Source organism: Spea bombifrons, chromosome 1 (assembly GCF_027358695.1).
Source record: "Spea bombifrons isolate aSpeBom1 chromosome 1, aSpeBom1.2.pri, whole genome shotgun sequence".
NCBI lineage: Eukaryota > Metazoa > Chordata > Amphibia > Anura > Pelobatidae > Spea > Spea bombifrons.
In genome coordinates this window covers 63,969,299-63,984,250 of record NC_071087.1, presented here as the reverse complement: position 1 = coordinate 63,984,250, position 14,952 = coordinate 63,969,299, and the positions used below count along the sequence as shown (strand labels likewise).

Below are 14,952 nucleotides of genomic sequence, written 5' to 3'. Positions count from 1 at the left end.
ATCATTGATTCCAAAATGTATATATATTAGATGATCTTACACCAACTTCCATTAAAGTAAGATGGAATTTTCTAGAATGTTAGCAGACAAACATGAATGCGTCATCTAAATTAAAAATTGCATTAAACCCAAACATAAAAATGTTCAGTGATGTACACATTTCCTTACTTATGTTTTCTTTGGTTTCCATTTACAGATATCAAAGTATTACCGTCTCCGAGACACCAACACATATACACAATTCTAATACATACACAGAAGTGTGAATAATACATTCTTTTCCAATTTGTTTCTAGTGTCCTCTGGTATCCAAAGGGTTTATAAACTTGTTATAACATACAGGGCCGTAGGAAGGGTGCGAGGGGGCGCACAGCCGCCCGATCAGCAGCTGCAGGCTCCAGGACTGGGGATCTGCCTAACCAGCTCAACAGGCCCCCGCTCATCAGAAGCCCCCGGGGGCAGTGCGCACACAGGAATCATCAGTGCTGGTCTGGGAAGGAGGTGTCCAATGAGCAGGGCTGGTTGGAGAGATCACAATCCTCCTCTAACTGGCCCAACATTAGGCCAACATTAGGGAGTGCGAGGTCTGTTAATTCAGACCTCATCTTCCTGCTCCCTAATCACTATACGCCGGCAAATGATGCAGAGCGCCGGGATATTACATCACCCCGGCGCTCTGCATCAATAGCCAGCGCATAGTGACGAGGGAGCACTAAAGCAGAGGCCTGGATTGACAGACCTCACACTCCCACCACAGGATGGAAGATAGAATATGATGGATGATTGAAGATGATGAAAGATGAGAAAAGTAAGAGATGGGGAGAAAGGGGTGTAAGGGCTGTGTATATGTGTGTGTATGGGAAGTGTGTGTGTGTGTGTGGGCTGTGTGCGCGTGTGTATGGGCAGTGTATATGTGTGTTGATGGGCAGTGTGTGTGTGTGTGTGTGTGTGTGCATGGACAGTGTGTGTGTGCATGCATGGGCAGTGTAGGTTTTTGTGTGTTTGTAAGCTGGTCTGTTTGTATATATGTGTGTGTGTGTGTGTGTGTAAAGACAGGAGTGTGAGGGCAGTATGTGTATACATGTGTATATGGACAGGCTTGTATAAGGGCAGTGTATGTGTATATGTGTGTATATGGGCAGGTGTGTGTATGTGTACAGTATATACGTGTTAATGGGCAGGTGTGTGTGTGTGTATATATGTGTGTGTTTGTAAGCTGGTGTGTGTACGGGCAGTGTGTGTAAGGACAGTGTAGGTATTTGTATGTTTGTAAGCTGGTGTGTATGTATATGTGTGTAAAGGCAATCATGTGTAAGCATAGTGTATGTGTATATGCATATTAATGGACAGGTGTAAGGGCAGTGTATGTGTATATGTGTGTTTATGGGCAGTTGTAAGGGCAGTGTATGCGTGTTTATGGGAAGGTGTGTGTAAAGGCAGCGTGTGTGTGTTTATGGACAGGTGTGTGTAAAGGCAGTGTGTAAGGGCAGTGTAAATAAAACAACCTCTGTAAAAAAATAGCTAGGGGACACAATTTTCCATTTTTACCTCAGGCGCAAAAGGAGCTAGCTACGGCTCTGATAACATATTTGAAAGGTACCATGCATTCTAAAATATTACTCTACTTTGTTCCCTTTTTACTATACTCTGGACCAGTTGAACTCCAAAATGCTTAGCGTGGCTAATTTCCACCATCGTGTTTGGTGTGCGTCAAGATATGTTTATGGAGCCTGTGCGGATTTGTGTATATGGGCCACCTTTTATGACATTAGTTGGAGACCTCTGATGTCCCTAACCGGCCTATGGAGCATTGGCATGCTAAGGAGCATAGTCACCTAATTGGGCAGTCTATGCTTAGTTTTGCAGCAGAAGAGTTGCTGTCACATTAAGCTTAGTGGGCCCAGGCCAGAATACACCACGGATCATTCCAGGAATACACCTCACTCCATGAACAAGCTGAGCATCTGAATTATTATAGTCACTACCTTGATTTTTTTTTTTTTTTTTTACCTACACTCCATGTGCCCACAGGGAGATTCAATATAATGTGAAGTATATATGCATGCGGTATTTTAACCATGATTGGATCCTTCCTATTTTATTTCTATTAATTTGGCATACAGTACTCTGTGAGTTAAGTTATGCATGAGATACAACTGCTCTATGTGCCAAGCATGTTTCTGGAATGCAATTTAATTAGCCATTTAGCTAGTTATCTCCAGTCAGCCAAAATCAAACTGCTTGCAAATGTGTATTTCATTGTTCAATACGTTTGGTAGGCTGCTTTGTGTTTCAATAATATTAATAATAATAGTAATAGTAATAATAAAAACTCCAAACATGCCCTGTGTGAATTTGGATTTGTTTGCTGCCTTTTAAAAAGGATAGACAATGCCTTTTTGACATTTCTGCTATGTTTTTGTCTGAAATACAGAGATTTGATCATGTTGCTGATAATGGTTAGCCCTTTAGAAAATAAAAATATTTTCATTCAGATGGTCTAAGATGCTTACAATGACTATACTTGCTTCTAGGATTATTTTATGGAAATGACATAGCAGTGAATTCATTTTTTTTTTTTATTTGAAAAGCTGACTTTTGACAATACTACAACTTTACATGTTATGGCTTATATGTGAAAGCATAATCCCTGAGAAGCCACAGTTACCAGTATTTATTAAAGTCACCCCCTTAAAGGAGAATAATTTTCTTAAGCTTGTTTGATATCATTTATATATTCACACTGTTTTATATCTCATTAGAACGCAATATACACCAATTAAATATCTAAAATGTCTATTATGCACAAAAATGTTCTGAGATTTAAGTGCTCGAGATATTTTCTTTCCCGGTCCATTTGCAGCAAAGAATTAATGAATTCTTCTACTTTGTTATCCTGTAAAAAATGAAACAGAATTATTAAAAACAATTTATGAAATTTATGGACAAACAAAATGGATTGCAATATTTAAATGAAGCTAAGACCATTGTACTATATGCAGCACAGTAGTGTGATGTAATGAGATATCACTTGACTGGTTACAAGGTAATTATTTTAGAGGAGGAACAAGTTAGAGTTTTAAACTCCCAGATAACAAAAGATCATCAGTTTATTTTACATAGTAACATCATAGTTTAGGTTGAAAAAAAGAATGATGTCCATCAAGTTCAACCTTGCTGTCTATCTAGAAGAGGGGAAAAAGTAGGCAGAAATGTTTTCCACATTATGAAAAGCATGTTCTCCTGTCTGAGTAAAGTACTTAATCTAAGATTAACAGTGTTTCTCGGAAGAATGAGTATTTCAGTGAACTGTGTGTAGTTTTTAATGGACTTAATGGTCCTAAATAATCAGGACTAAGTATGGATAGCAACTACCAATAAAATGGAAAATACTTCTGGAAAAAATTTGATTTACAGTAAAAAGAAATCATTGGGTTACAGTATAGCCTTTTAAAAGAAAATGATCAGTTCTGTTTTATTATAATTTCCTAATAAGAAATACAGCAGCTTGTGTATAAAGCAGTCAATATAGGACAACAGGAGAGTTTGCCTCCAGTATGTAGGACTTACTCTATATTTTAGTATTCATAAGCCACACATTAGGTTGGGACCAGTTAATAGTGTATTCGCTGTGGCAAGCAATGGGAGAAACTAGACATGTTCCTGTATTACACACAATGGGGGGGTTATTAATAAACTGCAATTCTGTTGCAAAGTTTAAAAGTGACTATAATGTCAATAGAACCAACAGAATGCTGATTGAAGTGCTATGAAATGACGACCTACAGGCATGTAGAAAAAGGAAGTTTATAGGAAAAAAAAAATGAAAATAAAATTCCCTTTTCTTCAAATGAAAATGACATTACCCTATACAGGGCTGTGTTTAACGTGCAAAGAAAATATTTCCCCCTGGTACTTTACTATGGCCACTAAAAGCTGTCTGGGGCCTTTCCTCTTTAGGTAACCACTTCCCCAGAACAGGGAGAGCTCCGGGTAGCCTACACTGGGAAATGGTATTAAGGCATGCACCAGGGCCGGTACAGCAGTATAGGTTTCTTTTATTATTTAAATGTGCAGTGTAACGTTCTAGTGCAAGTTATCTTGCGCCATGACCACACAGAGAACGTGTTTAGCGTCAAAATGGCTGCTTTGTAAATCGGCTTATCCTTAAAAAAAAAAAAACAACATATTGTAGTTTTGAGGATGCTATATTTCTCTTGACTTTAATGACCAATGGCAAAATTCTATAGAGCAGTGTACCTATAACTGGGGGTAAGATTCACACTACAATGCATCTACTCATGCCTGGCATACAAATATATTACACAAATAAGGTATAAAAGTGGACGTTATTTATACTTACATTTAAAGCTCTGAAATCATCTGCTTTCCAAATAATTATAGTGCCTCTAAAGCATTTTGAAATACTATGAGGTTTCAGTCCTTGTTTTGGGGTAAACAGTGATTTTCTAAGTTAATAATTCCTTTTATTTACTTATGGTTTTGTATTTAACAAATACTGCAGTGGAAGAGCAAGGCATCAAAATAGTTCACTTGGAACAGGGGCTGATCACTGTTGGGGTTGGTGGATACACCAGGGCCACGTTGACTCGCTCGCTACCGTTTTTTGGACAGATTATTTCTGTTATTCCCTCTGGCCGTTGCTGGGTCAATAACTCTCCTGTGAAGAGAACAAGCAAAAACGTTATGGTTTTTAATGCTGTGCAATGAAATACAAGAACACAAGCTTTAACACAATATACACAATAGTGTATTGGATACCGACTTGAGAACAAAGGCTGCGAACCCTATCAGAGTGTTGCCAACCTGACAAAGGGTTAGGATTTCTGTAAACAATGTATAAGCTAGAAAACTTATTATATGTGGTCCCCTATGACTGGGTTTGAGTTCAAAATACCTAACCATATTTGTCTTTATGACCTGTAGTAACTAAGGGATTACCTGTGCTAAAGTAAAGAGAAACACTCAAGGGGCAATCAAGGTCAAGAATTGAGTAAGAGGCCTCCCCAAGTACTGTGTTATGCTGGGGAGTTGTCAGTGGGACTAGAGACAGAAAACAAGAGAGCCTTTTCTTGCAGGTTTCTCTAATTTTACCATGTAACTTTGACTAGACACATTGAAATAAAAAGCCGAAACAGGAAGAAAAAGTGTGCGGCCTGTAGACATGGTCACAGCACATTTAGTGGTGCTGCCTTCCAGGAAGTGGACTTCTGCTGCCAGCACAGTGCATGATCGCTGTACACCCTTATTTTAGTATTAGAAAACCATCAAATGAGGCAGACACTATTCGCTCACTGATTTCTAGTGAGCAAATAGCGTTTGCCTCATTTAAAGCATACAGCAGAACTACTGTTTCCACATATGTTTATTGAAAGCATATGGATATGTTCATACCCCATTCCTTAAATATTCGCGTGGTATTATATTTCTCAGGTTAACAGATTTGAGTTAGATATGATAGATAATGCAAACCTCATACAAACCACTTTATAAAAGTCTTATTAAAGTTGGTTTTATTTTTCATTCCGATAAAACTAAACATTGCTTGTTTCTTAGCAACAAAACTATTTCCTTGGTTACAGTCTAAATAAAACAAATGAAGAAACATCTGCCTGTGTGCCAACATCTGACCATTTACAAGTCTTATAATACTTTAGTGAAGATAACATGATGCATTTTTAGTCAAACATATGCCTGTGTTTAGCTAGTGTGCCGTTTCATATGGTCGCATTAAATGTGCTGGTCCAATAAGATAAAACACTAATTGCATCATCGAGAATGTAAATAAACATAAAGGTTTTATCACATAAAACAAAACCTCTTAAAGGGACAGTTTAATGTACCAGACAGCCTCACCAAAGAAGAAAGGAACCCCTGGAGGAGAAGTCAGTCCCTAGTTCACAGCCAGGTGGAAGTCTGCCTAAAGTAGCTTCGCGGCCAAGATGTGATGCTGTAGGGGCAGCACATAAGAGGCCACTGAGGAAAGGGATTGGTCAAGCAAAGTTTCATTGCCAGCAAGCCCCATAGTGAGAGATGTTGTTAAAAAAAAAATTAAAAAATGTGGTAACGTATTAATAATTCTGCAGTTATGTTATCATCAGAGGAGCCATCTAGTTTGAACTAGATGTACAGGTTTGCTCAAAAGTTGGCATACCCTGGCAGAAATTGTGAAATGTTGGCATTGAAAATATGACTGACCATGCAAACAAAGAGTCTTTTATTTAAGGCTAGTGATTATATGAAGCCATTTATTATCACATCAATGTTTGGCTACTTTCTACATCATAATGATAACATATCACCCAAATGGCCCCAATCAAAAATATACATGCCCTTGAATGTTTGGCCTTGTTCGTTGGTAACGATTTTCATTATCGATTATCATCAATTTTATCGATTAGTTGTTGCAGCCCTAGTTACAGTATGCCCGACAACAACTTGACACGCCTCACAGCTTCTGGCACACTGTGATTTGGAGTGACAAGACCAAAATAGAGCTTTATGGTCACAACCATAAGCGCCATGTTTGGAGAGGGGTCAACAAGGCCTATAGCAAAAATAATACCATTCCCACTGTGATGCATGGTGGGGCTTATGTTTTTTGGGGGGCGAGCTCTAAAGGCACAGGGAATCTTGTGAAAAGTAACAAGATGAATGCAACACGTTAAAAGAAAATACTGGCAATTAAGATTCTTCCGCAGAAAAGCTGCACATGGGAAGTACTTGGACTTTCCAGCACGACAATGACCCTAAGCACTAGGGCCAAGTTGGAGGTTCTGGAGAGGCCATCACATTCTCCTGACCTTAATATCTTCAAGCCACTCTGAGGAGATCTCAAGATGACCAAAGACTTTTCATGACCTGGAAGCATTTTGCCATTGTTTGCAGCTATAGCACCTGCAAGAATATGGAGCCTCATAGACAAATATTAGAAAGGACTGCACGCTGTTGCTGTGCACACGGCCACCCAAGCACCCTCATGGGGTTTACGTGAAGACAATATGCAAATGATTGGTAGATGGGGGTTTTAAAGGTTATGTCAGGACGCATCTTATGGAATAAGATGAGGGGAAGGAAATTAGGCAATGCTATTGTTTTCTTTTGTATTTTTTTTTACAGTATGTCTGGTTTGGATCCGTGGGCATTTGTATTTTGGGGGGCTGCAAAAGGGGCAGGTATTCAACCAGAGGGACATCTGTTAGATGGGTAGGAATTTGAGGTTTTCATTGGAAAGGTGTTTATTTTGAAGCATGCAAACAGCTGGGCTGGGAATTTCAGTAAATTGATTGGTTGAATGGCAAGGGGCAAGTGAACCTTAGAGGTTAGATAATGCCCTATTGGGAATATGGTGTTAATGAATATTATGATAAACCCCAGACCCACTGTGTTGTTGTGAATGACTGGTGGTATATGTCGGGGTGGCTATAAGAAAATAAGGTTTTAAACCTGAGATTCAAGGGGTTGTGGTAGGGACCGCTTATAGTGAAAGAACTTAAAGATTAGATGTGAGGTTATGTATTAAGATTGTTCAACATGTTAACATTTAAAGTATTGTTGATTAAATGCAGCGGACAGTTTTTAAACAATATTGTTGTGTTCTTCATGTGTATATTGTGAAATGAGGTTATAGTAACTTGCATGGGTGGGCAATGTATTCTTTAAAAAGTTAAAAATAAATAAAATTAAAAGGCTGCAGACCTAGAGTGGCTTTCTCCTCTTTGGTCCGGTGATTCTTTCCACTGATGGCTGGTTGAAGCCATCCGCCCATAAATGCACTTTCCAAACAAGTGCACAAGGGGTCTTATTAGACGCCCCCCCCATAAGATTTGCTGAGCCAGCACTGGCGCTAACTAGAACCTGGTAAGTATGGGTTCAGACTCCGCACAATGTCCTCAAAAGAATTTTATGAGTGAAACTGTAGTGATTTAAACCTTTTTTTAAATCTACTTCACCCTGTATGTTCATTCCACAACATTGGATAGATTAGGCACTGAATCTCATGGTGCAAACAAACACTGAGCACAAGCTATTTGTTAACATAGGCTGCTCTTATACACTGCATTTAATTAAAAAAGAAAAAAAAAACGTGTTTGATCTCAAATATCCCATATACATTCTTCTAAATGTTCTGATAACAGCATGAAAAACACGGATACATTTTTGCTGCAACATTTGGCTTGTGTTACGGAAATTCCGACAGTTTGCTATAGAGATCATATCAGATAATACAACTAATACCAAGTTAGGGCGGATGTCAGATGGCTGTTTATAGACAATTATAACAAGACAGTGAAAATTGTTTAGTATTGCTAAATCCATTTTGGAAGACTGCATTTTCTTCAACTGTAATTTGTTTGAACCAAATTAGGATAGCATTATTAAAAAATAAATAAAAAAATACACATGCATTTACATAACAAATAATTTCAAGATTGTAAGTTTGCGAGCAGGGCCCTCTCTACATAACGTACTGGTTTGTCTTACCCTGTCAATTCTAGTCTTGTCATATATCCTGAATATATGTATTGTAAGAAGCGCTGCATAAATTATTGGCGCTTTATAAAAGATGCTTAAAATGTTCTTTTATAATGATGCATTGCCTGGCTACGAGTATACTCACAATCCATCTAGCGCCAGTGCTGGCTTGTGCAGGAATTCTAAAGGGTCTAACAAGTATATGCAGAAACCTCTTCAACTGATTTCAATGAAGGTGATTTCCAGTCAGTGATTTGCTGCTCTTGCCAGCAAAAAGTGTAATGAAACTCGGACAATAGAGGGGGCAGTACACTGAATCTGTGGAATTACAGAGTCTTAAGCGGGTAAGTGCCTTGTTTTATGTTTTTTATTTTTTTTTTTACAGGTAAAGAATAAATATTGTAGCCCTTTTTTACTGGTAGGGCTATAGAGAGGATTGAAGAGTCCCTGTGTATTGCTAACAATCCAAGGCCCCCCATCAGCTGCTAGGCAATTACCCTGCAATTATTTGGACTTACTCATGATAAGAAGGGAGGTAAGCCTTAGCGACTAGTACTACTCACAGGTTGCTGTGCTTTTTTTGAAGTTTACTTTTATCTATGAAAAGCCAATGTTAATTTTCCCTTCCACATGATTTAGAGGCACAAGACCAAATATCTTTCAAAGAAAATCATTGTTTCTTTATGAATCAATAGTTGAAGCATGACTTACACTTACAAAAATAGCTTTTTGAAAATAATATGTACTGGTCCTTTATCAGCATTCATCTCATGCATCTCAGCTCCTAATGCTCTTAGGGGTGTTTTTCAGTGCCTTAAATGGACAGGCACAATTTAAGATTACCGTATTTGCTCGATTATAAGACGACCCTGATTATAAAACGACCCCCCAAAATCTGAATATTAACTTAGGAAAAAAAGAAAAAGCCTGAATATAAGACGACCCCAAAGGAAAAAAGTTTTACCAGTAAATGTTAATTCATGTAAACTATTTTTTTTAATAAAAGCTATGATTGAGAAAAATATTTTTTTTGTTTTTATTTCTTGTATTTTCCAACCTGTCCCCCAGTTACGCACATCTGCCCCCAGGCTTGCCACACCAATATGGCACTGTGGCCCATGATATGCCTTTTAACCCTCTATATCCCACTGTGCCCCATGGTATGCCTTTTGACCCCCTATGTGCCACTCTGCCTCCAGAAATGCCTTATACCCCTATATCCCATTCTGGCATTTAGGGGGTTAAAATGCATATTATGGGGCAGAGTGGCATATAGGGAGGTATAAGGCATTTCAGGAGGCAGAGTGGCATTAAGGGAGTTAAAAGGCATTGTATAGAGCACTCTGCCTCCAGAAATGCCTTATACCCCTATATGCCACTCTGGCATTTAGGGGGTTAAAACGCATATTATGGGGCAGAGTGGCATTTAGGGAGGTATAAGGCATTTCAGGAGGCAGAGTGCTCTATTAAATGCCCCCTTAACGCCACTCCAGAAATGCCCTATGCCCCCATTTAACACACACACACACACCCTATACCCCCATTTAACTAACACACACACTCTCTCTCTCTCTCTCTCACCCCTCTCTCACCCCTCTCTTACCGGTGCTTCCAGCCGGGGCAGCGGGTTGACGTCGTCTTCCGCTGCAGCCGCAAGGAGGTGGAGTTGGCAGCGGGGGTTTGTATGCGTCAGTCACGTATACTTTCCCCGGCTGTCAGAGGTCAGATATCAGAGTTCCCCGCACCGGTGCGGGGAACTCTGGTCTCTGACAGTCGGGGAAGGTCTACGCGACGGATGCAGACAACCCCCGCTGCTAGCCACACCTCCTTCCGGCTGCAGCGGATGTTGTCTGCGCGGATTGCGTAGACGTCAACCCGCTGCCCCGGCAACACAGCAGGAAGCACCGGTAAGTGTGTGTATGATGGGGGGGGGTGAGACAGGAGGATCCAGGTCCCCTGCAGCGGTGCGGGGGATCTGGATCTTAGTCTCCTAATCAGACCTCTATTTGAGGTCTGATTAGAAGACGACCCCGATTAGAAGACGAGGGGTATTTTTCAGAGCATTTGCTCTGAAAAAAACCTCGTCTTATAATCGAGCAAATACGGTAATTGTCACAATCGCCAGCATTAACAAACAAGGGATTACAATCCAACCCACTGGCCATCCAAACAAACTTATTCCAGTTGAATGTGGATACCATGATATTACATATAGTCCACCAACTTATTGTATTATATGCCATCCTATTGTAGTTGTAAGGGTCTGTGTATAGTATCCAGTTTGTGTTTAATATTTAAAACATAAATATTTGTTTTGGGTTGTACAGTTGTAGTCCATCTTTACATTATGTACTTTATTGCACATGCTTACCTGTGGGAAATATGTTTTATCCAATGACTGGCATTTTTGAGTGCAAAATATTGTGGTGGCTATAATTTATAGTTATAAACCAACAGAAGAACATACAGTTTTTGAAGAATTGTCACCCATTCTCTTAAGGAGAAGATTTCTGTAATGAGCTGTATGGATTTCAGACATTAAGCCGCTAATTCCAAAACAGGCTCAGGGTATTAAAGTATTACAGAATGAAAGTTATTATCCAGGGAAAGCTTTTTGCAGATCTGCAAGGAATGAATTATTGGTCTTTGTCCAAAAGGACAGGTGTCCAGAACATTGTAGCCTGGAACAGGGTATATGGATTCAACTCACCCTTGAGTGTTACTCCATGTGTTCTAAGATTGTTAGCTTCAAACAGATCTATAAATCGATAGTGATGACCATCCATTAAAAGAACAAAACCACTCAGGATTGTTTGAATGTTCTACCTGAGAACATCCTGATAACAGAAATAAATAAAATAGATAAGGATATCTCTGTTGTAAGGATATCTCGTTCTCCTACAGAGCAAAACAGCATATGCTTTGATTAAGCATTCATTTGCAAGCATCTTACTCTTGGCAAGAGGTGTCCAAATTACAGCCCATGGGCCACATCCGGCCAACCACAAGTTTTTATCTGGGTTGTAGCTCCCCTTAAGTCAGTGTTGCCTTGACTGGCCTACTAGATAATGAACAAATTTGTGACCGTGTTTTATTTAATTCAGCAAGGTATCCAGAAGTAAAATTTGACACAACTAACTACATTAATAAAACTTAAAAGAAAATTGTCTAATGTTAAGTGTTGTATATACTTGTGTCTAGACTATGATCAATGAGCGGTCTTCTGGTTTGATATTCTCGTTTAGATACATTCAAAAACATAAATTTCAACAATTATAGAAAATGGTTATGATATTCTGTTATTATAAAGAATAGGCAATACATTATTATATATTCATTAAAGTGTAGCAACACCACTAAAGTAGTCTTTGCCTTCAGGTATGGTGCCTCAAGCCATTACTCAAATTAAGAAAAAAAAGAAAAAAAAACAAACCCCCAAACTTTAAAAATAAGTACAGTGTCCTAACCTTTACTTTGAGTCTAAGTTGCATAAGTTAATTTGAGCAATGCATTTCACACTTGCTTTTTCACATAACCAGTATTATCATCTAAATATTTAATTTTAAGTTTTCTTTCATTAAAAAAAAAGCTATTTATCTTTTTCTGGAAGTAAATAATCATTTTCATAAAAGGCACTCTAGATAAAGACGTATGGTTTGACTGTCCCGTTAAACTCTGATCACTAATGACTTGCACAGCTTATAATAGTAATGTGTAATTTAACGGTAAATATTCTTTGAACCCTGCTGAACACTATAGATTCTTAGAACACAAGGCATTAAAAGCTTAAGAGAACACAGATCTTTATTTGTGTATCTTTGTGTCACATTGCAGGGATCCGCTACTGGCAGGCATGCTGCTGCCAGCCGATGTGAGGCTCCCAGGTGACGAGCGCTCGCCCGATCTTAGCCAGCTGCAAGATCCTGACGGCAGGAAAACACTAGAGGCACACCTGTAACGTGTGGCAGGAGTCGGGGAAATACTCAGATACCCTAGTATTGACTACTCTCTTGCCTAGTGAATCTGCTCAGGGGAGGGCTGGCAGCCTATGGCCTGGGGGGGGCAAGTAAAGTCAAGTGGCCCATTGCGCTACCGAATCAGCCCACCATCCATGCACATCTTTTCCTGATTTTCTAACACATGTTGATGTAATGTGATGGAATGGGATTGGGAGTACGCCAGTACACAATTTAACAAGACTAATCCTTTTTAATAAAATATGCAGATCGAAATAGAATAAATAACACAAAACCTTCAATTTTCTGCTCACTGATTTCTGGGCCTAGAAAGTTTTGTCCTGTGACTATAGTTCAATTTATTACTACGGAAAGCATTGGCCATTCAGCAGGCCGTTTTATTAACCTTTAGGGCGGCCTGGGGGACAATAGCCCAGCCCGTCCCTGATTCTGCTACAGATGGATCTAACTGTGTACCATACCTTCCTTGTCTAACTGTTCCGTGAACTGACATTTGGCTTGTATGACAACCCGTTTTGTCTATCAAACCTGGCTGCGTCTGGCCATCCATCCTGCATTAACTCCTGGTACCGTGTATTACCTGCCTGAAGTTTACCTATACAGGTATCTGGCTCCATTGCTGCTTTGCCCATAACACTCAGGGCCGAACTTTACCTATCTACACCTGAGCCTCCTCAGTGTTTGGATTGTTTGTCCTTGTCCCCGTCCTCTTAGCTTGGGCCTTAACCCCTTGTTAGGTGTTTCCTCGTGGAAGTGCTTCTGCTTTTCGGTAACGGTGGAAGTGACAATTTGTATTTGAAGTGTGGTATTGTATTATTTATACCTGTATTTTTCCATATTCAGGATTCTTTCCTGTAGGAAATGGCACGCTCAATTCAGTGGAGTGCATTATTTCCTGTGACATGAGATATATTATTTCCCATCATTGTGATGTGCTTCCTTCTTTGCTTCATATGGTCTTTAAAGTTTGTTCAGCATTACTGTTATTGGAAGGACACTTGATAGATGTAAACTACGTTTCAAGAAATTAGTGTGTCAGGGGTTTCAACAGTTCCTCATGCTGTTTTATAATTCTCAAGTTGTTTTACTCTAGGGCTCCCCCCTCTATTTGAAAGCCCAAAAGGTAGAGGTGACAGTTGTGTGGGTTCTACCTGGGTAGCCCTGGAACAAGTGAAAGCAGTTGATTGCCCCACTCAGCAGTAGCCTGTGATGAGAGGGGACATGTTCGTTGTTGGGGAGATAGCTGCTTTGAGATACAGTATCCAAGTGTGCATGTGCAGGAGATTGTAGACTGTGGAGATGACCCGCTGTGTCATCAGTGCCGAGTCGGGGGAAAAAATAGGTTTATTGACACTGTCTGGAAAACTTAATTTGGGAGCAGGTTTGGAAGCCCATTGACTCTACTGACCCTTTGCCTTTCTGTCCCCTCTCTTGTCTCCTTTCTATCTCCTCTCCCCTCTTGTTTTCCCTCTACTTTGTCTTGCCCTTCACAAGTAAAAACTCTGATCACGCTCCAGTCACACTCCCAGTTCCAACCTTTCAAACAGTGTCCAGGAAAAGGCTTGACAGAAGTTAAGAATTCTAGCTAAAAGGTCACAAAATAAAAAAGTTGAATAAGTGATGTTGTATTAAAATGACATAAGTATTCTCTAAATGCTCAAAAACATATAAATACCGTATTGTACCGTGCTCAATTATAAGATGAGGGCTTGTCTAGGTGTCTGTGTTGTACAAACCTGTGTCCAACCACCAGCCAAGGATATTTTAAAGCCATTACTGTTAACCGTGAGATATATAGTGCAAAATGCAAGCCAGAATTAGAAGCATTGGGATGAAAGTCACTGGACAAGCCATAGTTGATTCGGTGGCATCCTGCACAATGTTGGAAATATAATGAGCTCCATGTCCATCAGTGAAAGCTGAAACGTCTGTTGCAGCTGCTGCTTCCAGGTGCACTCACTGGCAAATAAAAAAAAAACTCAGCCAAATGTAGGGCTTGGTATATACTAGGGCTAAATTAGTGTTTGTATAGCTTATTGGTAGGATGCCTACTACTTTATAATACAGCCAGAAATGTATTACAAATAACATTGGCCAATGAACAAAAAATATCAGACCTAGTTTGTTTGTTGTACTCCTGCTCCGCTATTGTGCAAAGTACCATACAAACAAAAAATAGTATAAGCAGAAACAACAAAAATTAAATGACACCACCATATGGCAGTTTTTAAGATGTTTGCCAAATGGTTCGCGCTTGCTTTTATTATGTAAACACCTGTGACTCCCCAACACAGGTTTTCTGGTTTACACACTTAAATGCTGGGGGTTAAGTAATCGTAATCAGTTTCTACTGACCTCCTGGCCAATTACACATATCCAGGCATAAATGGTATTCATAATTTTCCAGAAACAGTTGGCGATAATGCTAATATTCCTCCTGCTGAAAATGAACCAGTGGTAGATACGTCATCGGTCCTGG

The 14,952-nt window shown here is 39.5% G+C and overlaps 1 protein-coding gene across 1 annotated transcript in view; it reads right to left on the bottom strand.

Annotated features, from left to right (window-relative positions):
- Positions 1–2,705: 2,705 nt before the first annotated feature.
- MFHAS1 (multifunctional ROCO family signaling regulator 1) overlaps positions 2,706–14,952 on the bottom strand; it is a 30,569-nt gene continuing 18,322 nt past the window's right edge. Inside the window, exons 2-3 of the mRNA XM_053462677.1 lie at positions 4,364–4,681; positions 2,706–2,896 (exon numbers count right to left, since the gene is read on the bottom strand). Coding sequence (XP_053318652.1) covers positions 4,551–4,681 — 131 coding nt within the window. The 3' untranslated portion in view covers positions 2,706–2,896; positions 4,364–4,550. The remainder of the gene's footprint in view (positions 2,897–4,363; positions 4,682–14,952) is intronic.